Here is a 26798-nt window from a genome sequence, read left to right as displayed (position 1 = left end):
TAGCACATTTTGGCCACTTAATCCTGTTAGTTGGTTGAATGAATGAGTTGATGAATTGTTTGAGAACAGTCTGCAAAGTCAGACGATTTTGGTTGGAATCCTAGCACTACCACTTATTAGTTCTCTAACTCGGGTCAAGTTACTTAATCTCTCTGGCCTTTGTCATCTTTTATGGTGACATTAGTAATAGTCCCTACCTCAGATGGTTGATGGGGGGAGCAAAGGAGATGACATGCCTCATCTATGGAACGACAAAGTGCGCCTGCACTTGCATGGGGCTTGGGGCCAAGGGTGGGGAGGGAGGTCGCTCTGTGGACATCATTGTTAATAAAGCAAGAGCCACTCCAGCTGCTTCCCTTCGCTGTGCCTTTGCTTCCCTGACCAGTCACAGAGATAGATGCCTAGCCCCAGGAGAGTCTCCAAAACACCTGATTTTGTTCCCAGGGACCTATCCCTTTCCACATACTGCTACTTGATTGACAACAATGTGCAGACTTTGCTTTACAAATAATGTCCTGCATCCTACAGAACACTCTCACCCACATTGTCTCACTTAGTAATTTTTCAGAATTGTAAAATCGCCTGTAGTTTTAGGAAATTCCTGCCCTTGTGACAGCATGACTAGTACCTCCCCCTCTACTACTGATTTTCTTATTGCCTAGGATATTTGCTCCTGTCTTTACTGAGTTTTTTAGCAGCATGTTCGTTGTTTTTCAAGTTTGAGACTCAACAAATCTCATGCAGGAAAGCACCTTTTCAAACTCTTGTTTCCAAGTGGCCAGATCTAGAGTGGCCTTGTTGGTTCAGGACCTCTGCCTACTGTGTGCCCATGGATTGAAGGACAGAATGTGGTAGCACTTCCTAACTAGGGATCTCTTCTCTTTTCTCTCCATTTGGAGTCAGCGGGTCCTAGAATTTGAATGGAGCCTCATCGTGAGTACTGCTCCCACATGGACCAGATGCTTATGTGAGCACATTGGCCACGCCCTCTTTTGCTACAGTCTCCCTAGATGACCAGATCCATTCATTCCGTATAATGATGACTTCCCAATTCATATTTCTAGCCTTGAGCTCCAGACTCCCATGTCCAGCTGCTTAGTTGACATCTAACTTGATGTCTCATAAGCCTCCCAAATGCATCATGTTTAAAGAGAAATGCTAAGAAAATAGAAAAATGAAAAAACAGAAAGTTAAAAAGAAATGCTTATTTAACCCCCAAATTTTGACATCCTGGAAATATATACTAATTTGTAATTTTGTTAAGTATTTAGTATAAAAATAAGAATGTATTTCATTGATTCTAAGAACTATATGTGCATGTATACATATTTAAAAATATTTTATAATCTCTGAAATTAGGTGCATTTTAATCTGGCATCTCAACTTGAATGAAACATAATAATAATGTTTTGTTAAGGTTCTTAGAAAGTGTTAGGGTTATACCCAAGGGCATATGGCTACCATTGGGACCCAAAAGTCTTCTATAGTCTCCTAGGAAATTGACGGTCTCATGATGGAACATTCAAAGTGATGCACTCATAACTTTAAAATATAGGTGAAAAGAAATTATCCACACCAACTCTCTATCTTCATACCGCCAAAATGCTAGCGTCCCAATTCCAGATATGAAACTACAGTAAGCCAAGGTGAGTTTTACCAGGACGGAATAAGCCAGTAACTTCTAAGAGTTCAAGGTACTGGAAAGTGTTATGTTCTGCATATTTTAAAGCTTCTACCATGGCCATTCATTAAATGTGGCACACTGTTCAGGTACCTGGGGCTATCGTTCAGGATCACTGCCTCAGGAATGCACCCAAGGTCAGAGACAGCCTGTTTTTCAAGCTAAGTGTGACTGAGATCCTTGACTGGGACTGTGGAGCCATGGAGTTATTGGATAGCATAGCCATCAGGATTGTTTATTTGGAAAAAGAAAGTCACATAACAGAATATTTGCAATTATAACCTTGGGATATATCTATATGTATGCATGCACACACATATTTATACATATATGTATTTATACATGTGTGTGCATGTATACACACAAATAATGTGACTTTAGAGGGAGCAAGAACAGATATCTAGGGGTAGGGAATTCTGGTGTATGTGAAAGAGAGAAATAGGTGAGAGTTACTTTATGGAGAATCATGGGTAGATACTGACTGTGTTTGAAATACCTCATATATTCCTTTGGAGTTCTTCCTCATATATGTTTGACTTAAGGCTGGGTGTTCCTTCTACTCACCAATTTCCAATAGAAGAAGAGTGGTCAGTCTTTTTTTATTTTTGAAAAAAGAATATTTAAACAAAAAAGTGGTAAAAAGATAGGAAAAGCAGACAATCAGAGCCACTCAACTTTTCCCTTCAGGAACATCAAAGCACCTGTTGATTAAAATGTGCGTGCGCACAGGCACCTGTGTGAGTGAGTGTCTGCTCTCCAGTGAGTGCTGCCCAGGTTCTGTTAGTGGGAACTCTGTTCTTTCATAAGGGAAATGACTTTGGAAGAAGAAGGAAGAGAAGTGGTGTTCCCAGTCCTTAATCTGATTAGGTCTTTGCCATAGGGTAATAGGGCCTTCCAGGCTCCTGTTTATTCTGAGAATTTATGAAGCAAGTAGCATGGTTACTTTAACTTCCTGATTAAACTTTTGTGATTCCTGTAACCCACTGTGACAAAGGTCTCAGAATTTAAAACCATGATTAATACTATTTTGCGTCATTGAACCATGTCCAATTCTGAGTGGATAGTAGATACTCGTAAGTTTGTTGAATGTCTGGTTTTGAAGAAAACTCCAGAGAAATACATAGAATCCATGCAGTCTAATTTTTCCCATTCTTCCTTTCTTCCCCGTTTTCCTTTTGGCATTTAGGTGCTTGTTCTTGATTGGGAAAAAGCTGGCTGAGGCCTTATTTTAGGGTTTGGAATTGGCACTGGGATCTAATTTTAGATATAGTTTAAGATGTTTCTATATAAACCCTCAACACACCATTGAACTATGTTTGCCCAGTAGCCTCAAAACCCCATAAGATATAGAAATTTTCAAAACAGCTGTCTAGTTGATTACATATGGCAAAGAGATATAAGGCAGAGATGGCTAAATTCTCAGATTTAAAATTTTTTAAAGATTTTATTTATTTACTTTAGAAATGGGAAGGGAGGGAGAAAGAAGAAGAGAAATATCAGTGTGTGGTTGCCTCTCATGCATCTCCTAACAGGGACCTGGCCCGCAACCCAGGCATGTGCCCTGACTGGGAATCGAACCAGCGACCTTTTTGTTTGCAGGCCGGCACCCAATCCACTGAGCCACACCAGCTAGGGCAAAATTCTCAGATTTAAGTAACTCCTTTTGGACCGCTAACCAAACAAGCATTTTGCTATGGCATTATATAGCATAATACAAAATAAAGCATTGTCCCACTTCTGAAGGGATGGAATTAATCCATATGGCTATATGAAACCCTCCTTTCCTTCTCATATGATATGATTTACGAGTGTTCTATAAAACTCCCAATTAATATTTTCAGGATATCAGTATAAAATCACCCTAGTTTAGAAAATCTGAACTGATCTTTTTTTTTTTCTTTTTAAAAATGAACATAAGTCAGGAAAGAGTGTTTCAAGGGAGGACTTCCAATTTTGGCTATAACTGTCAACAAACCAGTCCTTCTGCAGTAAACAATCACAAAACTACTTAAAATGTATGAAGTAACTCTTTTCAGGTCTTGATCAACAGAAAGCACAGCATTTTGGTCCTGAGAGAAAGCAAATTCATGCGGTGAGCCTGACGATCGCCTCTGCTCTTCTCCAGGGAAGAGCTTTCTGGCTGCTGTGTAGCATGATAGAGACTACTCAAGCACAGCGGTCCTGCTGGGACAGAGAGACTGCCCGGAGTTTGGGGCAGTTGAAGCATCTGGAATCTATAGAGCAGGGCACTAGAAAGGACAGAGCTGCATGGGAAAGGAGGGACAGAGGTATGCCTGGGTGTCCCCAGGGTATCCTTGGTCCGGCTGGAATACACATGCATGAACTAAAACCATATGAGATGTACCAAGAGTGGTAAAAAGGGACAGAGACACCAGAGGCCAAGCAATCCTGGGGGACATTGGCCGTCCAGCCCAGTCACAGTAGAAAGACCTCCTTAACACCTTATTAACACCTCAAGCATCCAGAAAGCACACAGAAAAGTCTGTGTGTTCGGGTTAGGTCTGTGCTTTTGAGCAGGGTTTATAATTTTTTTTTTTTAGAGAGAGTGGAAGGGAGGGATAAAGAAATGGATAGAAACATCACTGTGAGAGAGAAAAATCAATTGGTTGCCTTCTGTATGTGCCCCAGCTGGGGAACTGAACCTACAACCTAGGCATGTGCCCTGCTTGGGAATCAAACTGGTGACCTTTTGATTTGCAGGAAGATGCCCAACCAATTGAGTCACTTCTGTCAGGGAGGTAATTTTTCTTTTAAAGATTTTATTTATTTTGTTTTTAGAGAGGGGAAGGGAAGGAGAAAGAGAGGGAGAGAAGCATCAATGTGTGGTTGCCTCTTGTGTGCCTCCTACTGGGGACCTGGCCTGCAACCCAGGCATGTGCCCTGACTGGAAATCGAACCAGCGACCCTTTGGTTCACAGTCTGGCGCTCAATGCACTGAGCCATACCAGCCAGGACAATTTTTAAAAAAAAATAAGGGCTAGATTGTAATTATTTTAGATGCTCTGAGAGACATAGAGCATCTATTACACCTATTCAGCTTCCTATTGTGGAGCAAAGGCAGCCATAGACAATATGGAAATGAATGAGCTTAGTGTTGTTCCAATGTAACTTTATTTACAAAAAAAGGCAGAAGACCAGGCTTAGATTGTGGCTCTAGTGTGCCAGTCCCTACTCTAGAATAAGGCGTACTTTAAGCCCCCCATAACAAAGCCTAGAAACAAGGGCTGTTGAGATCTGCAGGGGAGATTGAGTTTGTAAATTGGGTCCTACAATACTTAGAGGGGCTTTGGAAACATCTTTGGCTTTTCACAAATCCATCCAACAAAATGGAAGACCAAGCCTACAAAAGACCAACGTGAGCAGGTAGATTGACTACTGGCAAAAACCGAATCCCTGCAGAGGAAGATTAAATGCAGAAAGTCTTCAGTGTATCACCAACTATTAGATATGAAAAGAAATAGGAAAATATTACTTACAGTTAAAAAAAGTCAGTAGAAACTTACCCTCAAATGGCTCAGATGGTGGATTTGTCAACCAGAGCCTTTAAAGCAGCTGTTATAAATATGTCCAAAGAACTAAAGGAACATCTTGTCATAAGGAGTGAATTTATAGGGCATTTCAACGGAGAAATAGAAACTATAAAAAAATCAAAAGAAAAATTCTAGAATGGAAAAGTTGAATAATTGAGAAGAAAGATTCACAGGATGAGTTTAACAGGAGAATGAAGATGGTAGAAGGAAGAATAAATAATCCTGAAGACAGACAAACAGGAAAAGAGATAGAAGAAGGGGAAGAAAAACATTTGAGGAAATTTTTCCAAATTTAATGAAAAAATTGACATACAGATTGAAAATACTACAGAAACTTCAAGTAGGATGAGTTATAAGAACACCACACCTACAAATACCGTAGTTAATTGCTGAAAACCAAAGATAAAATCCTGAAAGCAGTTAGAGAAAAGAGACATTACAATGTAGAAATAAGAATTACAAACAACTCTTTATCAGCAACAATAGAGACCAAAAGGCAAAACCCTAAAAGGTAAAAAGAGTCAACATCAAATGTTCATTGAAAGGTATCCTTCAACAATAAGGTTGAAATAAAGAATGAACTTTTTTTAGAGCAATGCTGTCGGATGGAAATATAGTGCAAGACACATATGTAGTATTTAACATTTTCTAGTTGCCCCCATTAAGAAAAAATTAAGAGAAACTGGTGAAATTAATTTTAACAATACATTTTATTCAACCCAACATGTCCAAAATATGATCATTTGAACACATAACCAATATAAAATTACTAAATAGGTATTTTACACACTTCTGTACTTGAAATCTACATGTATTTTACACTTAAAGAACAACTCAGTTTGGATGAGCCACATTTCAATAGTTACTTGTGTCTAGTGGCTACCGTACTGGAACTGGATAGTACAGTTTTAGATCAAAGAGAAAGAAGGGACATGTTGCCATATATCTGGATTGTCTCTCTGGCTGCCTTATATGTAGTGTTTGAATGAACCTTCCTAAAACATTTACTGGCTCAAAAGACCCGAAGATGCTACCTACTACATGGAAAAACCATTCATTTGTTCATTCACTCATTTATTTATTCATTCATTTATTCGTTCAACCATTAATTCCACAAATGATTACAAAATTCCAGACCCCATTCTAAGAGTTGGAAACATCCACAAGAAAAAGACAGTCAGTCCTTTTCCTTTTCCTAATTGGCAGATAGCCACATCTGCAAACAAGTTTATTATAATCTGATAAATGTGTGTAGGTAAGATACTATCAGGATACAGAGGACAGAGGGGTAAGGGGCAGGTGGGATTAGTGGGAGTCAAGGAAAGTTACCATTATCAGAGTTCTTGGCTGTAAGCAACACACACAGACTCCGGCTGACATAAAGTGGAAAGGAGTCTATGGCTGTGAGGAGCCATTGAGGCGTTTTCAAAATGAGCCGTGGCATGGGCATTTATTTTCAGGTTGGAAGACGACCACTCTGGCACAGTGGTTTGGGTAGTAGGTTGGAAGGGATGATGCTGAAGGCAGGGAGATTGATCAATGGCTAGTAATTTTCTGAATGAGAGAGACAACGAGGGGATGAATCAGGTATTGGCAGTGGAAAGGAAAGGGCAGTTTCAAGAGTTCAAACTCACTCTGAAATTTAGAGCTGTCACTGTTCCAACCCCTCCTTTCCCAGTGCATCCAGTAGTACTCCCACCCTCTTCAGATAAACTGCCAGCCAGACCATTCCTCTTCCCCCTTAGGATGCCCCCCTCCATTTAAGGTGTAACTCTTGACCGCCTCCTTGTCAGGCCCTCGTTAGTCTTTGAAGCCCTTACTCTCTGCTGTCTAGTGTTTTGATGGACAAGCTATCACTAGTTTAGAAACCCTGCTGTGTTATTGTTTTGCACTGCTGTCCTGCCTCCCTGCAGTCTATTGTAAGCTACTTGAGGCCAGTGATGCCGTCTCATTCTTCTCTGAACCCTCAGGCCCTGAATGGGACCAGCACCGTACCCAGTACCTGCTCCTAATGATGCTGACCCCTGACTTTTGGGACACACAGAGGTCCTGTAGTGGCCAATAGCTTCCATCACCAAACTCCTGCTCCACAGAGTCTGAGGAAAGTTAATCTCCCCTGGGAACACTTCTTGAGTCACTCTCTACTCCTAAACCTTCCACAGCTTCCCCTCTCCCACTGAACTCTTCTTCTCGGCTGTAAGGGCCACCTATCCTTTGTCCCCACATTTCCTCAGACATCTCAGCTTTCATTGGACTGATCTTTTCACTGGCCCAGAAACAAGCCCCATAAAGGTCTGATTCTTAATCTTCACTTATGCCAATCCTCTGTCCCAGTGTCCTTCCTCTTCCCTTCCAGAAGTCCAGAACTGAGAATGTCCTTCAAATCCAAGAAACCTGCCTGGTCTCTTATGCTTCTAGCCCTTGCAGATCTCTCTGTGGCTAACCAGCATTTCTAGTGTATCCTCCAACAGGCAGTCATTCCTGATTTCTTGGGTTCGCTCCCGCGAATCTTCATCTCGCCTGCTAGATTGCAGACTGCTTGAGAGCCACTATCTCAAAGGGTGCCTGGTGCGTTTCCAGACACACAGCGCTCAGGAATGTGTATGACAGGATGGACAGAAACACATTTATGTCTATGATTCCTGTCCTATTAGCCAACTGCATTCTCCGCCCCCAAATTTTGGTGTGTAAGGGATGCTAAGAAAGAAGATTCTCTCTGAAATGGCAACCTGGAGATGTCAATAAAGTTTTTAGTGTCTCTCGGGCAGTTCTGCTGCTGGTACTGAGTCACTGCTTATTTGTGTTGATTGTAAGCCTCACTTTATGATTCACATTCTAAAAACGGGGTGAGGTTTTTAAAGAGAAGCCAATTCCAGTGTGAACTTAGCCTCGCAATTATTGGGTTCCTCAGTGGTTGCCAGCTGCTGGCACAGCACTCCTCAAGGTCTGGCGTCTGACAGCTTATTGGATGATGTGGCTGTATCATGGTAAATACCTCGAATCCCTTCCATGGGCTTAGGATAGAGGGTTCTCTGTAATAAATGTGTTCCACCAGGCTTGGGACTACTCATGATCTCTAACCAACCCATGTCTGGATCGGAGATTCGCAAGCTAAGGGGTAGGTAGACCTTCGGGGCTCTTCTTTCATTTATACTTTTTGATTAGAAGTCATGGTCCCTTGTTTCGTGCGCCTGTATCTGTAAAGAGGAGATTAAGAGCCTGACTCCCCTTAGCATCCAGGAGAACTGCTCTGAAAATGATTGAAAAGGGAAGTCGCTAAAACCTGAATGTGTCAAGACAGAAGCGGGGTGCTTTCATGAAATTTGCCTTCTAGTCCCAAGACTCTCACTAATGACCTGTGTGACTTTGGGCGAGTCGTTTAACAGCAGCAGGGGTGGCTGTGGCTGACATCGATCGAAAGCTTGGAACGGGGCCTGACACATAGTAAGCCCTCGGTGAGGCCCCCTGCTGTCATCATCGTTTTTTTGGTCCAGAGGGTCTGTCACTCCCTGACTAAGCACTGGCGTGTGTTATCTTATTTAATCCTTAAAATTATTAAGTGGATTTTGTTATCCCTGCTGTTCAGGGGTGAACTGAGGACCACAATCTGGACAGCCTAACTCCTGGGCCCATGATCTCAATTCCTGTTGTTGCTCCTAACTATGTGGGTCTCCGTTTTTTCATCTGTGAAACTTGAGAGCTGGACTGTTGGTCTTTAAATCCCTCGAGCCCTAAAAATTTCCAGGTATTTACCCCATTACCTTCATCCTTTTCCTTCACCACTTCCCCAGACCCCTCCCCCCACCACAGTCCTCCCGTGAACTTCGGTGGATTCATCATCACGGGATCTGCAGGATGTTTTCCCCAGTGAGCTGTGATGCTGCATGTGTCAGCACATGCACATGTGTTGTGGCTCTTTTATTGTTCTTGGACCTGGTTTACATGTTGCTATTGTTGGGAGAGGAGGCATCTGACTCTTAAATTTTACTGTCTTATCTTGGCCCACAGCCATTACCACACTGAGTGACTCGAATATTTGACTGGGCTTGTGAAAGGCTTTATGGGAGAAGCCTGTGGAATCAGCCCTTTGGGCCTGGGCTCTGTGTGGTTCTTTGGGAGCACACTGCACTCTCCAGATGGTTCGCACTGGTCTGGTCCATGGCTAGTCATGACCTTAGGTGAGGGACTTGGAAGAAAGATTTCTGGGCTTTGCATTCTCTGTACAGCTGGGGTACCCTGGCAAATTTCCATACGGGGAGTTGCACAGATCATTTCATTATGGTTCCATTGTAACTGATGTCTATAAATTGCTTCAGTTGGGTGATAGTTTTTGTATATTTTCTAGTATTTTTTTTGTGGCTGTGACCCACAGATTAGAGTGTTTTGGCATCAAAAGACCTGGGTTCAAGAGCTGCATCTGTCACTGCTTAGATTGGTGCATCTAACACACCTGCTTTTAGGCCTCTGCTTGGTCATTCTTTGAAGTGGGATCTGTGGGGGGAAAAAAGAGTTGATGTGTCACTGCCCTGGGATGTGAGAATTCTTTCACTTAGAAGCCTGGAGGAAAAATCTTAGGAATTGAGGAATCAAACAAGGACCTGAAAATATCAGAAGTGTTGGATAAATCGCTTGTCTCAGGCTAGATTTCTTCATCTGTAAGAAAAGGATATTAATACCTCTCTTACCAAACTAAAATGACTACTGAATCAAATGAATTATGGTGTGAAAATAGGTTCCTGGAAATTATAAATTCTATACAAACATTAGTTGTTTTTAGGAAGTACCATACAACAAAACTAATTGTTTTAATTACCCAAAAAGCAAAAGCTGTTAATGTTTCTATGCTGATTTTCCTCAGCATACATTATTTACTGCAAATAATAACCTATAATAAAATTTCCTCAACATTTTCTTTTTATTGTGCACCTGTCAGAAGGCTATGAGTTCAATTGTTCGAGACTAAAACAAATATTGGGAGTAGTGAGTTCATAAGAACTGACATCGTACAAGGTGGATAGAAGCTCTTTTGCAGAAAAACATTAATTTTGCATTAATTCAGATTTTATGAATTCGTTATAAAAGCAAGAGCTAGGTTCAAGTTGTAAAAGGACATTAATGCTATAAACAAAGTTGTAAGTCTGTTAAGTATCCTTCTTTGTACGTAGAACATTACTGCAGTGTAAGTAAAGGCTAGACTCTCATGTGCTAACTCACAGGGGCCTAGAATAAAAACGTGTTTAACTCACATTTTTCACTAAAGCACAAATGCCCTACCACCCTTACTCCAAATGAACAAAATGACTCCATTTCTACTTTTCTTGGTTGGTAAGCCATGCTTGGGGATACCATCTGGAGACTGTTGGGTTTCTGCCAAAGATTTAACTCAGGCTTGCAAAGAGCTACCTGCCTAAGGCAAGAAACTGCACTGATTCAATAGGAAATAATGTGTCTTTATTTCACCATTTGGTAAAAGAAACAATTTTAATATTTGTTTTACATTGATGGCATTATATTATAATTAAAAGTATTTCCAAAATGTAATAATTTGGGAAAATGGGGGAAATAATTGCTTAATTTATGGGATTACTTACAAGTCTGATATGAAGGCATATGCAGATATCTTGATGATAGAGTCAAATATTTCCCTATGAGAAGCAGGGCCAGACAGGGACACAGAAAAGTAAGGCCAGTGGACGCTACCAAGACCTCCTCATGGGGTAGTGTTGAAAGCCCTAGGCCTGTGTGGATTGGTTATAATGAGATATATTCTTTTAAAATTTTATTTTTATTTTTTAAGCAGATTTCTGCTTGGCATATGAACCAAAGGCAAGAGGGTCTAATCTGTCTACATTCTGAGTGCTGCCTTCTGCAAGACCACCATAACGGACCCTACGCCGAAGTCTGCCACGCCACCATACCCTTACCCCACCCCAGACGTTACTCCGGGGTCTGCTTGTGGTCAGCACTGTGAAAATGACCAGCACCTTCCTAGCATGACGACCTTGGACCATGTCATCGCTACCCAGCAGTCGGAGTGGGTCTCTTTCAGTGAGGATCCACTCTTTCCTGTCCCTTCTGATGGTAAGGAGTGCTTTCATTTCCTAAGTGAAATGATTGGCAAAGAACCACACCTGCTTGCAGTGGCTTCTCCTTGATTATTCTTTGGGTGGGATCTTCATATGGAAAAAAAGAGCTAGTCTGTCACTTTCCTGAGATGCAGATTCTTCTAGAAACCTGGAGGAAGCATCTTAGGCCCTTACAGCCCCAAACAAGGGGCTGGAAACACCAAAATATTGGCTGCTTTCTTCCAAGGAGCATAAACTTTATATTTACAGTGTACATGCAGTGTACATACATTTACGTGCAGACTTTTTGGTGGTTACTCCCAACAGCAATTTGGGCTTTTTCCAATTAAAAAAAAAAGATTTTATGTATTTATTTTTAGAGTGAGGGGAAGGCAGAGAGAAAGAGAGAGAAACATCAATCAGTAGCCTCTTGTATGTGTCCCAACTGGGGATTGAACCTGCAACCCAGGCATGCACCCTGGCCAGGAATCAAACTGGCAACCTTTTGCTTTGTGGGATGATGCCGGACCTACTGAGCCACACCATGAGGGTGGGTTTTTTCAGTTTTTGAGTGTAGTTGTTAAGAATGACAGGCTCTAGACCCAGATGGCTTGGGCTCAAATCCTCACTCTGTTACAGATGAGTGATATGCCCTTAGGTAGATCATGCACGTCACATCTCTGTGTGGCAGTCCATCTGTGCAGTGGGGATAGCCTCAGTATCTTCCTCTCGGTGGTTGTGAGGGTCAGATGAATTAATATATATGTAAAGAGCTTAGAAGAGGGCCTGGCACATGGAAAGAGCTCAGTAATTGTCATCCATGATCATGATGAAGATGACTAAATTGAATTCTAGGGAACTGGTGCTAAGGGATGAAGGTCTAGGTAGGATACGGAAGATATTGGCAGAGCCCTGTCAGCTGGATCTGTTCTGATGCAGCTGCCCCTGCTAACTAAAATCAACCCAGCCTTACATACAACACCTGGAACGTGTGAGGTCACAGGTGTGCTTCCAATATGGCAGCCGGGCGGCCTTCGAGGCCTTGAAGTGTGGCTAGTCTGCACCGAGCTGTGCTGTAAACGTAAAATACCCACACTGAATTTCAAAGACCTAGTAGAAGTGGAATATTTCATTAATAATTTTTATATCAATTACATGTTGGAATTATAAATTTTCAGCCTAGTGGGTTGAAACATAATTCAAAGTAGTTTTGCCTGTTTGTTGTTACTTTCTTTATGTAGCTACTGGAACATTTAAAATTACATATGTGGCTCCCTTTTTATTTATTTATTTATTTATTTTCGGACAGTGCTAATCTAAAGGCTTTCATTAGTTTGTTTGGCTAGTTTGAGTTTTTAAGTTTTTATACAGTAACATTGATCACTTTTGACGTCCAGGTGATGAACTTGGCCATGTATAGGTTTGTGTCCTCACCACCACAACCAGGATATAGTTTTAAAAAAAATTATTTGAAAGCTGTTAAATGTTGCAGGACCAATAAAGCGACACAAAGCAAGGGGGAAGAGCCTCAGCCACATTCGCATGGTCACTGGCGCAGTCTGCACCTGGTGGCCTGCACGTGTGTGCAGTGAGGGCGGCACCGAGCCCAAGTTCAAATTGAAATGTCTGGTCCAGACAGAAGCTGTACTCTCCACCAGGCCCTATTGCCTTTTGTTTTTCTCCTTTGACTTGGTTATATTTCTTGCTTGGCCTCTGTAGACATTATTGTTTGTGGCCCCCAAGTCCTGGAGTAGATGCTGGGATAAGAATAGTGAACGAGAATACCCCAGTCTCAGTCTCCCCAGATACTGCAGTGGTCGTGTTGAGGTTATAGTTTTTGTTTGTTTTTTTCTTTTTTTAGTCCTTACCTGAGGACATGCTTATTGATTTTAGAGAGAGGGGAAGGGAGGGAGAAAGAGAGGGAGAGAAACATTGATCGGTTGCCTCTTGCACGTGCCACGACCAGGGACTGAGCCCACAGCCTAGGCACGTGCCATGACTGGGAATCGAACCTGGAACCTTTCAGTTTATGGAAAAAGGCTCCAACCAACTGAGCCACACCAGCAAGGGCAGGTTATAGTTTTTACACATGATCGGTAACCATGCCTTTAGCATAAAGGCGGATGGGTGTGGCTGTTTCCTTACCTGCACCTCACTCACTGTAATGGTGAGTCCTGTGATCCCCTCTTGCCCACACTTTGTTTTTCCACCACAAGACAGTTCTGAAGAGTGGCCCGCCTCCTGTGGTGTGATGGTGCTCTCTGGTTTCTGTTTCAGGCGGTACCGAAGAGCACCTCCCGGGATTGTCGTCTTCCTCCGATCAGTCGGAGACCTCCTCCACGGAGAACCCCGCAGTGGATGGAGGCTCCCAGGACCTTTCCCACTCGGAGCAGGATGACTCTTCTGAGAAGATGGGTCTCATCTCTGAAGCCGCCTCTCCTCCTGGGAGCCCTGAGCAGCCCTCCCCTGACCTGGCCTCGGCCATCAAGAACTGGGTTCAATTTGAAGACGACACACCGTGGGCCAGCACATCTCCACCTCCTAAAGAAACAGGTGGGACAGGTGGGAGATTAAGAAGGTTCTGGCTTAGGTCTGTGCTCATCAGGAATGCTTTTCCATGCGAGGTGTGTAAGGCTGCCAGGATTCCACTTGACCTGCTCCAGAGCCCTGAAGCACTGGTCACATAGGAGAGAGTAAGCAGAGATCTCATCTGCCTTAATTCTACAAATAGTTTTTGTTAACAGAAGCATACGGAAGGATTTATGTTTCTGGACCATTTCCAGCCTTTCACCCTTGTCCCTCTTTGTTGACCTGTCTGGGAAGTATGTATATTTATTTATCTATTAGGAATTGGCAATAACATTGACTCAGCACCTAAATTGTAAACTCCTTACAAGTAGAAATGAATGTGTCTCACAGTGTGGGCCACCAACCATCTCTAACAAAATAACCAGTTAAATACAGATATTCTTAGGTCTCACACCTCTTGAATCCAAATCTTCAAGGGTGGGCACCATCATTAATGGTCAGTACCTTATTTTGTGGGATTTAAAGGGCCAGAGCTGCACTGGGGAGTCTAGTGAAGCCACAGGAGCTGCTAGTCCTCACCCTGCTAACCTGCCTACGTACTTCATTGCGCATGGAGGCATACCAAGGGTGACTGGATAACCTTAGGGACTGTAGTAGTTTTCTCTCTACTGCTGTAACAAACTACCACCAACCTAGTGGCTTAAACAACACGATTTTATTATTTTACAATTCTGTAGTTATGAAGACCGACATGAATGGCACTTGGCTAGAATGGAGATGTTGTCAGGGCTGCATTCCTGTCAGGTGGCTCTAGGGGAGAAAGTGTTTCCCTGCACTTTCCAGCTTCAAGAGGCCGTGCACGTTCCTGGACACGTGGCCCCCATCTCCGTCTCCAAAGCTAGCAGTGTGCCTCTCTCTCTGCCTCTGTTCTGTAGTCCCACCTTCCTCTGGCTGACTTCTGTCTCCCCCTCCATTTTTGAGGACCCTTGTGATTACATTGTCCCACCTGCATAATCCTGGATAATTCCCCATCCTGGGTGCTTAATTTAATCACATCTGCGAAGTCCCTTTCGCCAAGTAAGCTGTCATAGTCACAGGTTCTGGGCATGAGGATGTGGACATCTTTGTGGGGGGCGTTATATTGTCTGCCACCGAGAATAGCAAAAAGCAAGGTTGATAAGTTTTTCTGTTGGTGAGTTAAATGTTTTGCAAGTTTTAATTTTTAAAAACAATTCTTTTGTTTTTCAAACGTGTTCTTAGCAGCAATAAAAACAATTTTTAGGAAAAGATGAAACATAATTCTACCATATAATAAACACTTCCACTTTTATGTACTCATTTGCTCATTAATGTATACTTTTTCATATTTAAGCATCAGATTTGTCTTGTTGGTGAGAAGCCTCAACACTCAGAGCAGCAAGGCTGAAATGGCAGGTCCAGACAGGCTTCCCAGTCCAGCTGGAGGGAGGAAGTAACCTTTACTGAACACCTAACCCAGGCAAGACAGTGGGCTGATGAAGCACTTACATGTGTGGCAAAAGTCACTGAATGCTGGGCAAAGATTCAATACAGAAGTATGTTTCTTATTTTTAGTAAGATAACTTCTATTGCTGGATGCTTACGCTCTCAGACATTATGCTCAATGCTTTGTACATCACCTCAGGTACTACTTACCGCAATCGTGAGTAAGATATTGATATTATACTCATATTACACGTGAAGAGACCGATAAGATAGTGTTTGGGAATTTGCCCAAGGCTGTATGCTAAGAAGTGTCAGGAGAAAGTTTCAGCACCAGGCAGGGAGGCAGGTAGGCCCCAGGGTCTTGGAACAGCCTAGGCATGTTCAGTGGTATTTGCCTGGATCTTCTGCCTGGTTGTAGTTTCCTCTGCTATTTCCTGGAGACAGGGAGGTAAGGGAGGGGTGGGGTGGTATTTCTCCACTCATTTGCCCTAAAATGGCAATGCCTTCAGGCCATTGGTTATAGTCCTAGCATTTAAATTCTTTCACCTCTTGTTCATACCTTACCTTTAGCCTCAGGATTGCTCAGAACTGTATATATGACAGATGAGTCAATTTGCTTCACTCTTGCCCACATACTAACCGGGGATAGCCATAATTATGCTGCCTCCATTTGACTGAGGTCCTAGCTTGTTATGGGTAAGGGTTTTGACTCAGTGTTAGAACTTTTTCCTTTAAGGCAGCAATTCTCCGAGTGTGGTCTATAGATCCCTGGGATTTCCCAAGACCTTTTCAAGGGGTCTGTGGAGTCAGAACGATGTTTATAATCATTCTTAGATGTTATTTGCATTTTTCACTGCATTGCCTCTGCATTGATGATACAAAAGTAATGGTGAGTAGAACTTCTGGCTCTGTGTACATATACTAAGAGTCCCTTTCACTTAATATCTTTGATGAGGTAGTAGAAACTATTAATCTTATTAAATCTTGATTTTTAAGTATATCTCTTTAATATTCTCTGTGACAAATTGAGAAATATGGATAAAATATTTTTGCTCCATACCAAAGTATAATGGTTGTCTTGAAGAAAAAATGGTTATCTAGAAAAACAAAATTGGGTTTAATTTTTTTAATTAAAAAAATCAATTTAAAAAATCAAAATTATTTTAAAAAATTTTAATGAAAATAATGCAAAAAATGTCTTGAACAAATACTTCTTAAAAACAAGATCCAGCCAACATTTGCATGACTGCTACACACCTCTCATCCTAATCCTGGCCCTTGCTCCAATCAAACTTTTCTGTAGGTTTCCCTTCATTTGCCTGTGAGTCTCCACCAAAGCTCTTACTCAGTTTTGCCCTAGATTAGTAGTGCCCACTTGTGTTACTGAACAGCAGGTGGGGTCCTGCTGCCTGCCACCACCCTCTAGACAAAATTCCAGAGGCAAAGGTTTGGTGGTAAAGGAAAGGAGTGTTTCTTCCAAAGCTACACACTTTTGGAACAACAGCTTTCCACCTGCATTAGTCACCTAAGCCTACAAATTAAGGCTAAAATCTTTAACTGCTGAGTTCCCCTATCATTCCCCCTGTTAGTTTTTAATTATCTTATTTTTATAGGATTAGTCTAGGAGTTAAAACAACAAAAGACACAAAAGCTGCAGAATTTTGGAAAAATGTCAGGCTTCTGCCTCAGAGCCTGTCCCCTCTAGAACACCCAGAGAAGAATAGCCCTGCCACCCTCTGCCAGGCCAGCCCAATCCTAGGCGGCACCCAGGGTTTCTTCTCCCATCCAGAATACAGTCCACAGACAGCTGCAGCAGGATCCTCCAGGCATCCTGGGCGAAGAGAGCCAGAGAGCCAGTCTCCACCCTCCTTTTTTTTAAATCTTCTGTCTCATCATTCCAAAGGCTTGGAGGCATCCAGCTTCTCAGCCAGTCCTGTCCTAGACTGTTTACCATTGCCTCAGGCAACCTCCTTCTACAGCCCTTCCCTGCTCCTCCCCAGTGATCTGATCAGGTCTCTCTGTATCACTTGGAAAAAACTTAGTGACCAGCTCATGTAAAATGAGTGGCTATCTGCTGCTTTTTAGTATAATCTGACAATATAGAAATGAACTAGCCATCAGTTCTCACTTTTCCACTCTAAAAAAATGCTTCTCTTAGCATATTGATTTCTATCAATCAGATTCTGGACCTATTTAAGCTATAGCTTTAGTATATCAAGTAAACAATTTTTAGTATGGATAACACGTGAATGAAATGGAATTGAGCAAGCAAGACATTTGTTGTATTTAAACATGCAAAACTTTGGAATCTGAATGGTGGAATATGTAGCAGATAGTGAGGTTCAGCCAGAAAAAAGGGCTCCATGGGAACTGATTTTGGGCTTCAGCCATTTGCCTAGTCACATAAGTATCAGCAGAACAAACTGCCTTCTTCCCATAATGTAGTTGCAGTTTCTCCTTTTCTTCCCTTGTTATTCCCCATGGCCTGTTTGCCTCTGTTAAATGCCCAACACTTCTGATCACACCCCTCTGTGTCAGGAGAAAGGGAAAATGTGTATCTTGGACCTGTCCTGTGCAGCTTTCCTATGCATATCCTTTTATGAGAAGATTATGATCTTGGCTTAGGAGAAATAGGTGGGAGGACAACAATGGAGGATAAATGGAACGAATTAGTGTCACTCCTGCCTGGTCTGCATTTCTGGAAGCAGAAAGTGGAGGCTAACTCAGCTAGCTGTTCCATACCTTAACATCCTGCCTTGCAAAGCGAAGTTAGGAAACAAAGGATGCCATGCGCTCACACGCACACACATGAGTAGCCAGGTGCAGAAATGTCTTTCTGGGATGTTCCTCTTCCTTCCTCCAGTTCCCATGCCTCCACTCTTTGCAGTTTGGGGGGCAGATGGAGTATAAACAACAAAAGAATTTCTCTTGTAAGCTGTGCCACCTAAGAATAAAGCCCAGGGAGCACTGGATTTCACTCTGGAATGGCAATGCACTGTTGGCCCTAATTAAAATGCAAGGAGGCTGTAGGCATGGTTGAGTTAGGGACAAAGAGACTGTCATTAGTGGTAAATCTTATTTTTGTGGTATTTAAATGCCAGAAAGTGAGCCGGAGAGCTTAGGGAAGCCATGGAGTTGTTTGTCCCCACCCGGGTGACCTGGCTACTTAGTGTCCTGTTCATTGAAGCACACCAAGGTTGACTGGATAACCTGGGGCCACAGCTGGTGGGAAAAACCACTCCAGAAATGCTTGACTCCATCAAGGGAACAACTTTCTTTTGGATTTCAACTGGGGCAGGAAGTGAATCAAGTGCCAATGTGGTTAGTCTGGGAATAAGGAGATGCAGATCTCCCTCAGGAAAAAAACACTAATAAAATCAGTTGAGTGACCAAGCCTTTTTATAACCACATGCATAGGAAAGACAACTGGCATCAACTCCTTGGACCTGAGGATACCAGGGTGAGAGGGCATATAAAATTACGCTCCTGGAATCTTTTGTAAAAATCGTTTCCTCCATGTTGTGGACTTTGGTGGTGGCCAAATGTGGGGTTTGACTTAAGAAGACCTCTGTACATCAGGCTGTGTTGATATTATCTTTAGAAAAATCTGTATTAGAATTTTAAATGTCAAATACTCAAGAATTAAATAAACCGTGAGAATACTGTTCACATCTCCAGCCTGAAGATGCCATATGATTGATCTGGGTTACATGGTTAAAAACTATCGAGAAATGTAACTGAGAACTCTTTTGCTGAATCTTCAACTAAATGCATAACTATCCTCCTAAACCCTGAGCAGAACGAAAGTATTAAACAAAATATGCTCCTGGTGAATCTGTTCAAAATTAAATCTTTATATTGTCCGCTAAAGAAATTTTTTTTGAAAATGAACCTAAACCCTGGCGGTGGTTTATTCACATTAGGGCCTTTAGCAATAGTGTTTCTCAGTCTTCCCAGTTGCAAAAAGTTTTCCTAACTTAGTATTTTGCCTTCTCTGGCTTTAAAATTCCACTGGGCACCAGGAAGAATGTAGTGGTCATTTCTGATAAAGACTCTCTCAGAGCAAAGGCTGGTTTTATGTAGTTTGTGCATTTTACAAGTATGTGGGTGCTTAAAATATGTTTGCAAATGCATGCAGACAAGTTGACTGAAAGAGCAAAGTTCCTTCTCAAAATTCAAAAAAAAAATTACGGCATTATCATCAGCATGAGGCTTCCTGTTCTCTTGTCATGTTATGCGCTGACCTTCCTCTGCAGACATGGCAATTTGGCAGCAAGGCCAAGGCTGAATTGGACCCATTATGCAGATACTGCAGGATATGCATAATTACACACATAAAAAAACTTTTATTTCCGGAACATTTGTCTCACAGCCCCAGCAATACCCTTGTATTCCCCTGTGCTTCAAATGTCTTTCCTAAAAACTTGGGCTAAGGCCCTCCCATTGTGTCTGGGGAAGCTGATTATCTGGGACAGAGAAAGAGCTGTTTGTTTGGGGGGTGGACCAGAGATGATGTCAGCCATTTAAGAGGGAGGCAGGGGTGACGGCTGAAAGACTTAATCCCTAAGAAGACCAGTCCAGTGGTCTAATTTCTATTATGTTTTTCATTCTGGCTACTGGGGGTGAGTGGTGGGTGGGGGTGGAATAAGATCCCAAACATTGGGTGGCTATGTAGACAAGGCCCACTGCATTTGAGGTGTGCATGGATGTCCCTTCGCAACAGAGGAGGTCTTCTTTTCTTTTAATACCTTGAATTGTTCTTCTCTGCTTTTAAATGTTGTTAGTGACCTTTCCGGAATCCATCTCAGACCTTAGGAATGAATTCTAACAGAGCCCGTCTTCCTCAGGGTGCAATGCCCTTCTGCCCCTCTGCCCCTCTCCACCTCTCTTGTGGTTCCCAACAGTTCTTTCCTGCCCTTGCTGTAACTGGGGCCCCTAGAGCTCTTCTTTATTTTCACTCAGAGCTCTGCTCAATCATTTCCTCCCCAGCACTTTCCTGCTTTAAATGTCTACAGCCCATGTCTCTCCCTGACATCAAGTTATATATTTCTTTGTTTCTTGTCTTTCTTCTCCAGTAGAGGGAAGGGACTTTGTCTACCTCATTCCCCTATCCCAGAATATGGTGCATGGAGCCTAGTAGGTGCTCACTCAGCATTTGTTGGATTAATGAACGAAAAGGTGAAAGATGTACTATATGTAACCTACTGTAGAATGACTAAGTGACTCCTGTTTATGGGGCCAATGAGCTGTTAGATTGAAGGACAGCATCCTCAGCAAAGTGAATTTTTTTTTAACAGAATGGTTAAGGAAACTAGGCCAGTCTCTTCCTTATCATGCCCTTTTCTTATCAGCTGACTATTACCAGTTTTTGATTTCCCATGGTTGTACACACAATGTATACATGCACATATATATGCATGGATACATATACACACAAGCATAACATACACAAATAAAATAACATATACCTTACATAAGCACACATATACATCTCCACAGAGTGGGGCAAAAGTAGGCTTACAGTTGTTCGTATGGAAAATAATATAAGAATAAACAGTTCTGTGTACTTGTAACTGTAAACCTACTTTTGCCCCACCCTGTATATATACAAATATACACATACTTTTTTCCTGGGGGCTTCCTTAAAAAGCACACTTAAAACTGTTTGTTATATTTTTGTTGGATTTGAAGCTACCATCATGCCATGGGGAAAAGGGACCTTTCAAAAATGGCTTTTTATAGTTATCTAAAAGGGATCTTTAAATATTCCATTTAGAATGCCAGTATTGTCCTTTTCCGGAGAATGTGTTAGCTCACCTGGGCAGGCTTTGTGGTCCGTCTCACCCCCAGTGTGGGACACAAAACATAACGAACTATCCAAGCATGCACTCATTAACTAGTTCATTCATGCAACAAATATTTAGGTGCTGGGAAAGCAATTATGAGAAAGTTGGCCACAGTCCCTGCTCTCTCCAAGACCAGGCTGCCTAACAGCAGGTCTGTTGGGCAATCTGTTGCCAGTGAAGCCTTCTGGGGTGAGGAGGAGGTCCCCTGAACCAGTCTTGGGACAGCCGCTGCTCATTGCCAGCTGTGCAATCACAGGGCGGCCACAAACGAAGGCCAGAATTCCATCTATTTTATATCCATGGATGGGCATGTTTACAGCCTTGGAAATATCATATAGCCCCAGTAAGTAGACGTCAACATATAAGTAAAGGACACTACATAAACATGTATGTTAGTATTAAAAATGTTAATCTACCTGGGATCCCAGAGGATAAAAACAAAATACTGTATTTGCTGTATTGTGTAAGATGACTACTTGTACGTTTATGATTCATTCAACCAGTGGTGCTTTGAGCCCCCACTATGAGCCAGTCACTCACTGTTCGAGTCACTGAGGATACAGCAGAATATTCCTACCCCACGGAGCATATTGGGGGAGCCATCCCAGAATCGTGATGAAGGCACAGACACAATGCGTTAGATAATGTGGTAAGTGGGAAGGAGAGAAACAGAAGGCAAAAAAGGGGGGTAAGGTGAGAGACAATGTGAAATTTTAGATACGATCAGGGAGTGTTTCTCTGTGCTGTAAGTTTTGAGTGAAAACTTTAGAGAAGGGAAGGAGTGACCTTGCAGAAATTGGGGAAGGAGGCTTCCAGGCAGAAGAAACTGCAAGTGAGGAAGGAACTACAAGTGACAAGTCTCTGGGGGATGGTCATGTTCTGGTGTGTGACTGGAGTGGGGGGAATTTGGGAGAAGGGAAGGAGACAAGCAGAGAGGTCCTGGGGACTCAGACAACACAGGTCCTGAAAGGGTACAGTGAGGACTTGGACTTTTACTGGGGGTGAGATGGGAAACCATTAGAGGATTTTGAGCAGAGGTGTGGTAAGATTTGACTTAAGTTTGAACAGGTAGTTCTCTTAAAACTGTGTGGCTGAGGACAAGTGGAGAAGCAGGAGACCAGGAGGGGGAACATTGCAATGAGCCAGGCAGGACAGGATGGTGTCTGGGACCAAGGTGGTAGCTTGGAGATGGTAGGAAGTGATAGGATTTTAGATAGAGTCTGAAGGTGGGACTAACAGGTGAGGGACTAAATATGAAAAGACTCAAGGATGACTGGGAGCTTTCATTCTGAGCATCTGAAAGGATGAAGGAACTGGAGTGGGGTGTCCTTTGGTTTTGGACATGTAAAGTTAGAGATCCAAGCGGAGTCCTGACTGGTGTGGCTCAGTTGGGTGTCGTCCCACAAGGTGAAAGGTCTCTGGTTTGATTCCCAGTTGTGTGGGAGCCTGGGGTGCAGGTGTGGAGAGGCCACCAATGTTTCTCTTGTGCATTGGTGTGTCTCTCTCCCTTTCCTTCTCTACTTCTTCCCTCTCTGTAAAAATAAATAAAAATCTTTAAAAAGAGAGAGAGATCCAAGTGGAGATTTCAAGTAGATTTGGACACACGGATATGTCTGGAAATAACAACAACTACCACTTAACTCTTTTTGAGTACTTTTGTGTCAAGCACTTTTCCAAGTGTTTTGGTCATTATTACCCTTCTCATCTCATCAGGTGGGTACTATTATTTTTAGCCCTATTTACAGGTGAAAACGCACAACAGATGGATTAAGTAACTTGCTCCAGGCTATAGGGCTGGACCAGGATCCCTGCAGATAACTTTTTAGGAGGGGAAGAGAGGCCAATTTCCATCTTTGATCATTCTTTCCTTGCTGAGTGGATGTGGCTGTGAAGCCCTGGGATGAGGGCTCCTGTCTGCTCTCTGGCCGGGCTACCAAAGGGCTGGTCCCAGGAGAAGGGTTCATGGCCCAATACTTGAACTGATTTTTGTGGCCCGAGGACATTCAATTCAGAACCTCAATAAAATGATTTATCCAAGATTGCTAAGTTAATAATTAAAGTATATTAGACCAAATGAGAACAGTTTGTGAGATATAGGGACTTTGCCTCTCCCAGCTACATTATTCTTTGTTTCTCTTTCAAGGGAAATATTAAAGTTTTATCTAACAAATGTAAAGAGCTAATGTGAAAATATAAATAATTAAAATAGCTTTTTTTCTGAGTAATTGAAGTCTTTTGATGTGTGGTTTTAATAAGACTTAACTATTTTTAAGGAACATATTTTAAGTGCATATTAAGTTGTATATTTTAAATGTATATTAAATTTATTATTTTTAATTGAAGGAACATATTTAATGTATATTAAATTATAAAGAACTATAATACAACCCATCACCCAGTTTAATAAATAGAATATTGTCATCACCCAGAAGCCCTTGGGTTCCCCTACTGATCACTCCTTTCAAACATCCCCTTTCCCCCCTTCTATACCACCACTCCTCTGGGTTTGTGAAAATGATTACGTTACTTAATATTCTTAACAGTTACCCTACCTACATGTGCATTAAACTTTATTTATCTAAATGGAATAATACTCTGTGTATTATCTCATGCTTGCTCCTTTAACACAACACTCTCAGATTTTTCTATATTATCTGTAGTGTAGCGATAGTTCCTTTAGTTTTTATTGCTGTGAATGTCATTGTATTAGTGTACCACAATTTACTTATCTCTTCTATTATTAATGGATATTTCAGTTGTTTCTACTCTTTGGGAATTAAGGGTGTGCTTCAGTGAGCATTCTTTTTGTTTTTCTTCTGGAAAGAGTCTAAACATAAATCCTGGTGAACATGTATAAGTGATTCTCTTGTATTAAAACGTCAGAGGGAAATTACTGTGCTTTAGGGTGTGTTTATCTTCAACTTTATCAGAAAAGACCAATTTACTGTAAATTTACTCTCCTATCAGCCATGTATATAAAAGAGGCCTCGGCCTTGCTGCCTCACCTGTACTTGGAATTATCATTTCTATTTTTGTCACGTGGTGGTAGGGCAAACAGGAAATGGAGAGAGTCGTGGTATCTCCTGTGGTTTTAATTTGTATTTCTTAGATTACTAATGAGGTTGAACATCTTTTTTTTTTTTTTTTAGATTTTTTCTTTCATAAAATACCTATTCAAATATATTCTTTTTGGAGTATCTCTCTTTTTTCTTGCTGATTTCAAGGAGTTTCTTGTGGATATGATATATGGCAGGTATTATTTCCTGCCCTGTGGATGATCTTTTCACTCTTTATGGTGCCTTTGTTGAAAAGAACTTTTTAAAATTCATGATGTGAAATTTGTTTTTCTTTTATGCTGAGTGGTTTGTGTCCCTTGGTAAAGAAAACTGTCCCTGTCCTGAAGTCATGAGCATATGTAGCTCTACATCTTCTGAAATGTTTCTTGCATAGCGTTTCCCACTTCGACATTCGGTGTACTTAGAATTGACTTTTCTGTATGGTGTGAAGTAGGAATCTAATTTTTTTACACATAGTATTTTCCCAGTATCATTTCTATTTTATTTATTTTAAATGTATACTTATATATTATTAAAAATTCTATTTCATTCATACCTGAATAGTGTGGTTCTGCTTATTAATATGAGGAAAGAGACATCTAGAATTTTGATTGATAATACAATAAAATCTATAAGCCAATTTGTGGAGAATTGACATCTTTTTTTTTCTTTTTTTAAAAATTTTTTATTGTTATTCAATTACAGTGAATTAACATCTTTAACACATTAAATCTTTTTATCCCTAAATGTATTTCTCCCTTTTTTAAGTCTCCTTTATGGCCTATTAGTAAACTTTAGAATTATCTCCTGAGGCCTTATACATCTTTTGTTAGGTTTATTACTATGTATGCTTCATAGTTTTAGTTGCTATTATAAATGCTATCTTGCTTTAAGTTTCATTTTATAAATATTTCTTGCTGCTTTTCAGAAATGTTGTAAAGAACCTTAGTTAAAATTTTTACTTTGCTAATTTATCAGTAGGATCTTTGGGGGGGTTATGTATATAAAAATATTATCTGCAAGTAATCAGTTCTTTAAAATTTTTTTTATACTTCCTTAACCCAATCTACAGCTAATTCTGCCGTGTAAATTGGTGAATTTTCTTGAGCTCTTTGGTCTGTCACTAAAAATGGAGAAAATGTGAGGGTAAGAATGAAACTGTAAGACTCATGTGTTTGGGTTTGAATGAAACTGAAATCTAGGTTTAGAAAGAAAAATAAACCCTACAATCATTGATATCCTTTCGTAAGACTTCATTTTTTTGGTCTGAGGGTCAGGAGACCTCTGTTGACTGATGTTGACCCTGAAGCACTGTGGGGTCTCAGTTGCTTTTCTCTGTTCAGTATCATGAGTGAAACTGCTACCAAACAAAAAACAAGGTTTGGCTGCCTGTCGCCAGAAAAACCAAACTTGTGAGGAGGGTGCTGATGCAAAAGGAAAGAGGTTTATTTAGGTGCCTTACAACCTGGGAGAATGGTGGACTCACTTCGCGAAGACCATTTCTATCTCCTGCTCAAGTCCACAGTTCTTATTGAGTTAGGGAGAGGAGAGCTTTTTTCCTAATCCAATTATCTTTCTAGCCTTTGGGCACTCAAGGTCCTATCCATTCATCTTTCTAGCTTTCAGCAAACTCAGTGGAAGAGTATTGCCCTGCCACGTCTTGGCCATTGGGCAGAGACTGCCTTTGTGCTCCAGACTGTTTTATGGTAACAGTACTTCCTGTACTTCCTTGCCTTGGGCAACTGTTGAGATTTCATAGGCTTTGAGCAATATGAAACTAAGATAAGCTCTAACCTGGCTGGTGTGGTTCAGTGGATTGAGTGCCAGCCTGTGAACCAAAGGGTCACTGGTTCAATTCCCAGTCAGGGCACATTCCTGGGTTGTGGGCCAGGTCCCCAGTAAGGGGGTGTGTGAGAGGCAATTATACTTTGATGTGTCTTTCCCTCTCTTTCTCCCTCCCTTCCCCTCTCTCTAAAAAGAAAGAAAGAAAGAGAAGAGAAAGAGTCTTTTAAAAAAAAAACCTCTTAAAAAAAAAAAGACAAGTTGTAAAGGTAAACAGTACAATTCTTTATAGTGTATGCTTTTGGTTTGTGGTCTGTCCCCAGGCCAACAATTGACCATGCCCTGCTGGACGTGCCCCTCCTTCAACTCGCTGGGCAGGTGCCCTCTGACCTCTGAGAGCAGCTGGACCACACATTCTGAAGACACCAGTAGTCCTAGCTGCGCCCCCTCGTACACAGACCTGCAGCTCATCAATGCAGAGGAGCAGCTGAGTGGCAGGGCTTCTGGGGCCGACTCGACTGGTAAGACAGAGCACCAAGCCGGAGGGCTTTGCAAATCACTTTTGGTGACCCGTTGCCATTACTCAAATGTCTGCAGCCAGGTCTGTTTGCAGAATAAGTTCAGGTGTAGTTATCTAGTGCAAAAGCTAGACACCTGAGTAGTTCAAAATTCAATTGGGAATAAACCATGTGTACTGATTGACTGCTTGGAAGATGATGGATGCTGGGAAACATTTGGCAATATATCTTAATGTGTTATTTTCTGACAGTTCGGTACAAGTACTGTTCCCTGTCAGTTGTATTTCTCCTTGAATAACAACTACA

General features: G+C 41.6%; 1 protein-coding gene across 6 annotated transcripts in view; it reads left to right on the top strand.

The window, feature by feature from the left end:
* The window catches only part of STON2 (stonin 2), a 123845-nt gene that overhangs the window by 17966 nt on the left and 79081 nt on the right, over positions 1-26798 (top strand). For 5 of the 6 annotated variants that reach the window (XM_045201182.3, XM_045201185.3, XM_045201179.3 and 2 more), the window contains exons 2-4: positions 11033-11313; positions 13575-13850; positions 26298-26495. In XM_045201182.3, coding sequence (XP_045057117.2) covers positions 11226-11313; positions 13575-13850; positions 26298-26495 — 562 coding nt within the window. In that variant the 5' untranslated portion in view covers positions 11033-11225. Of the gene's footprint in view, positions 1-11029; positions 11314-13574; positions 13851-26297; positions 26496-26798 lie in introns of all 6 variants that reach the window. The other variant, XM_045201180.3, reaches the window with a different exon arrangement.

Source organism: Desmodus rotundus, chromosome 7 (assembly GCF_022682495.2).
Source record: "Desmodus rotundus isolate HL8 chromosome 7, HLdesRot8A.1, whole genome shotgun sequence".
Taxonomy (NCBI): domain Eukaryota; kingdom Metazoa; phylum Chordata; class Mammalia; order Chiroptera; family Phyllostomidae; genus Desmodus; species Desmodus rotundus.
This window is presented reverse-complemented; position numbering and strand designations above follow the sequence as displayed.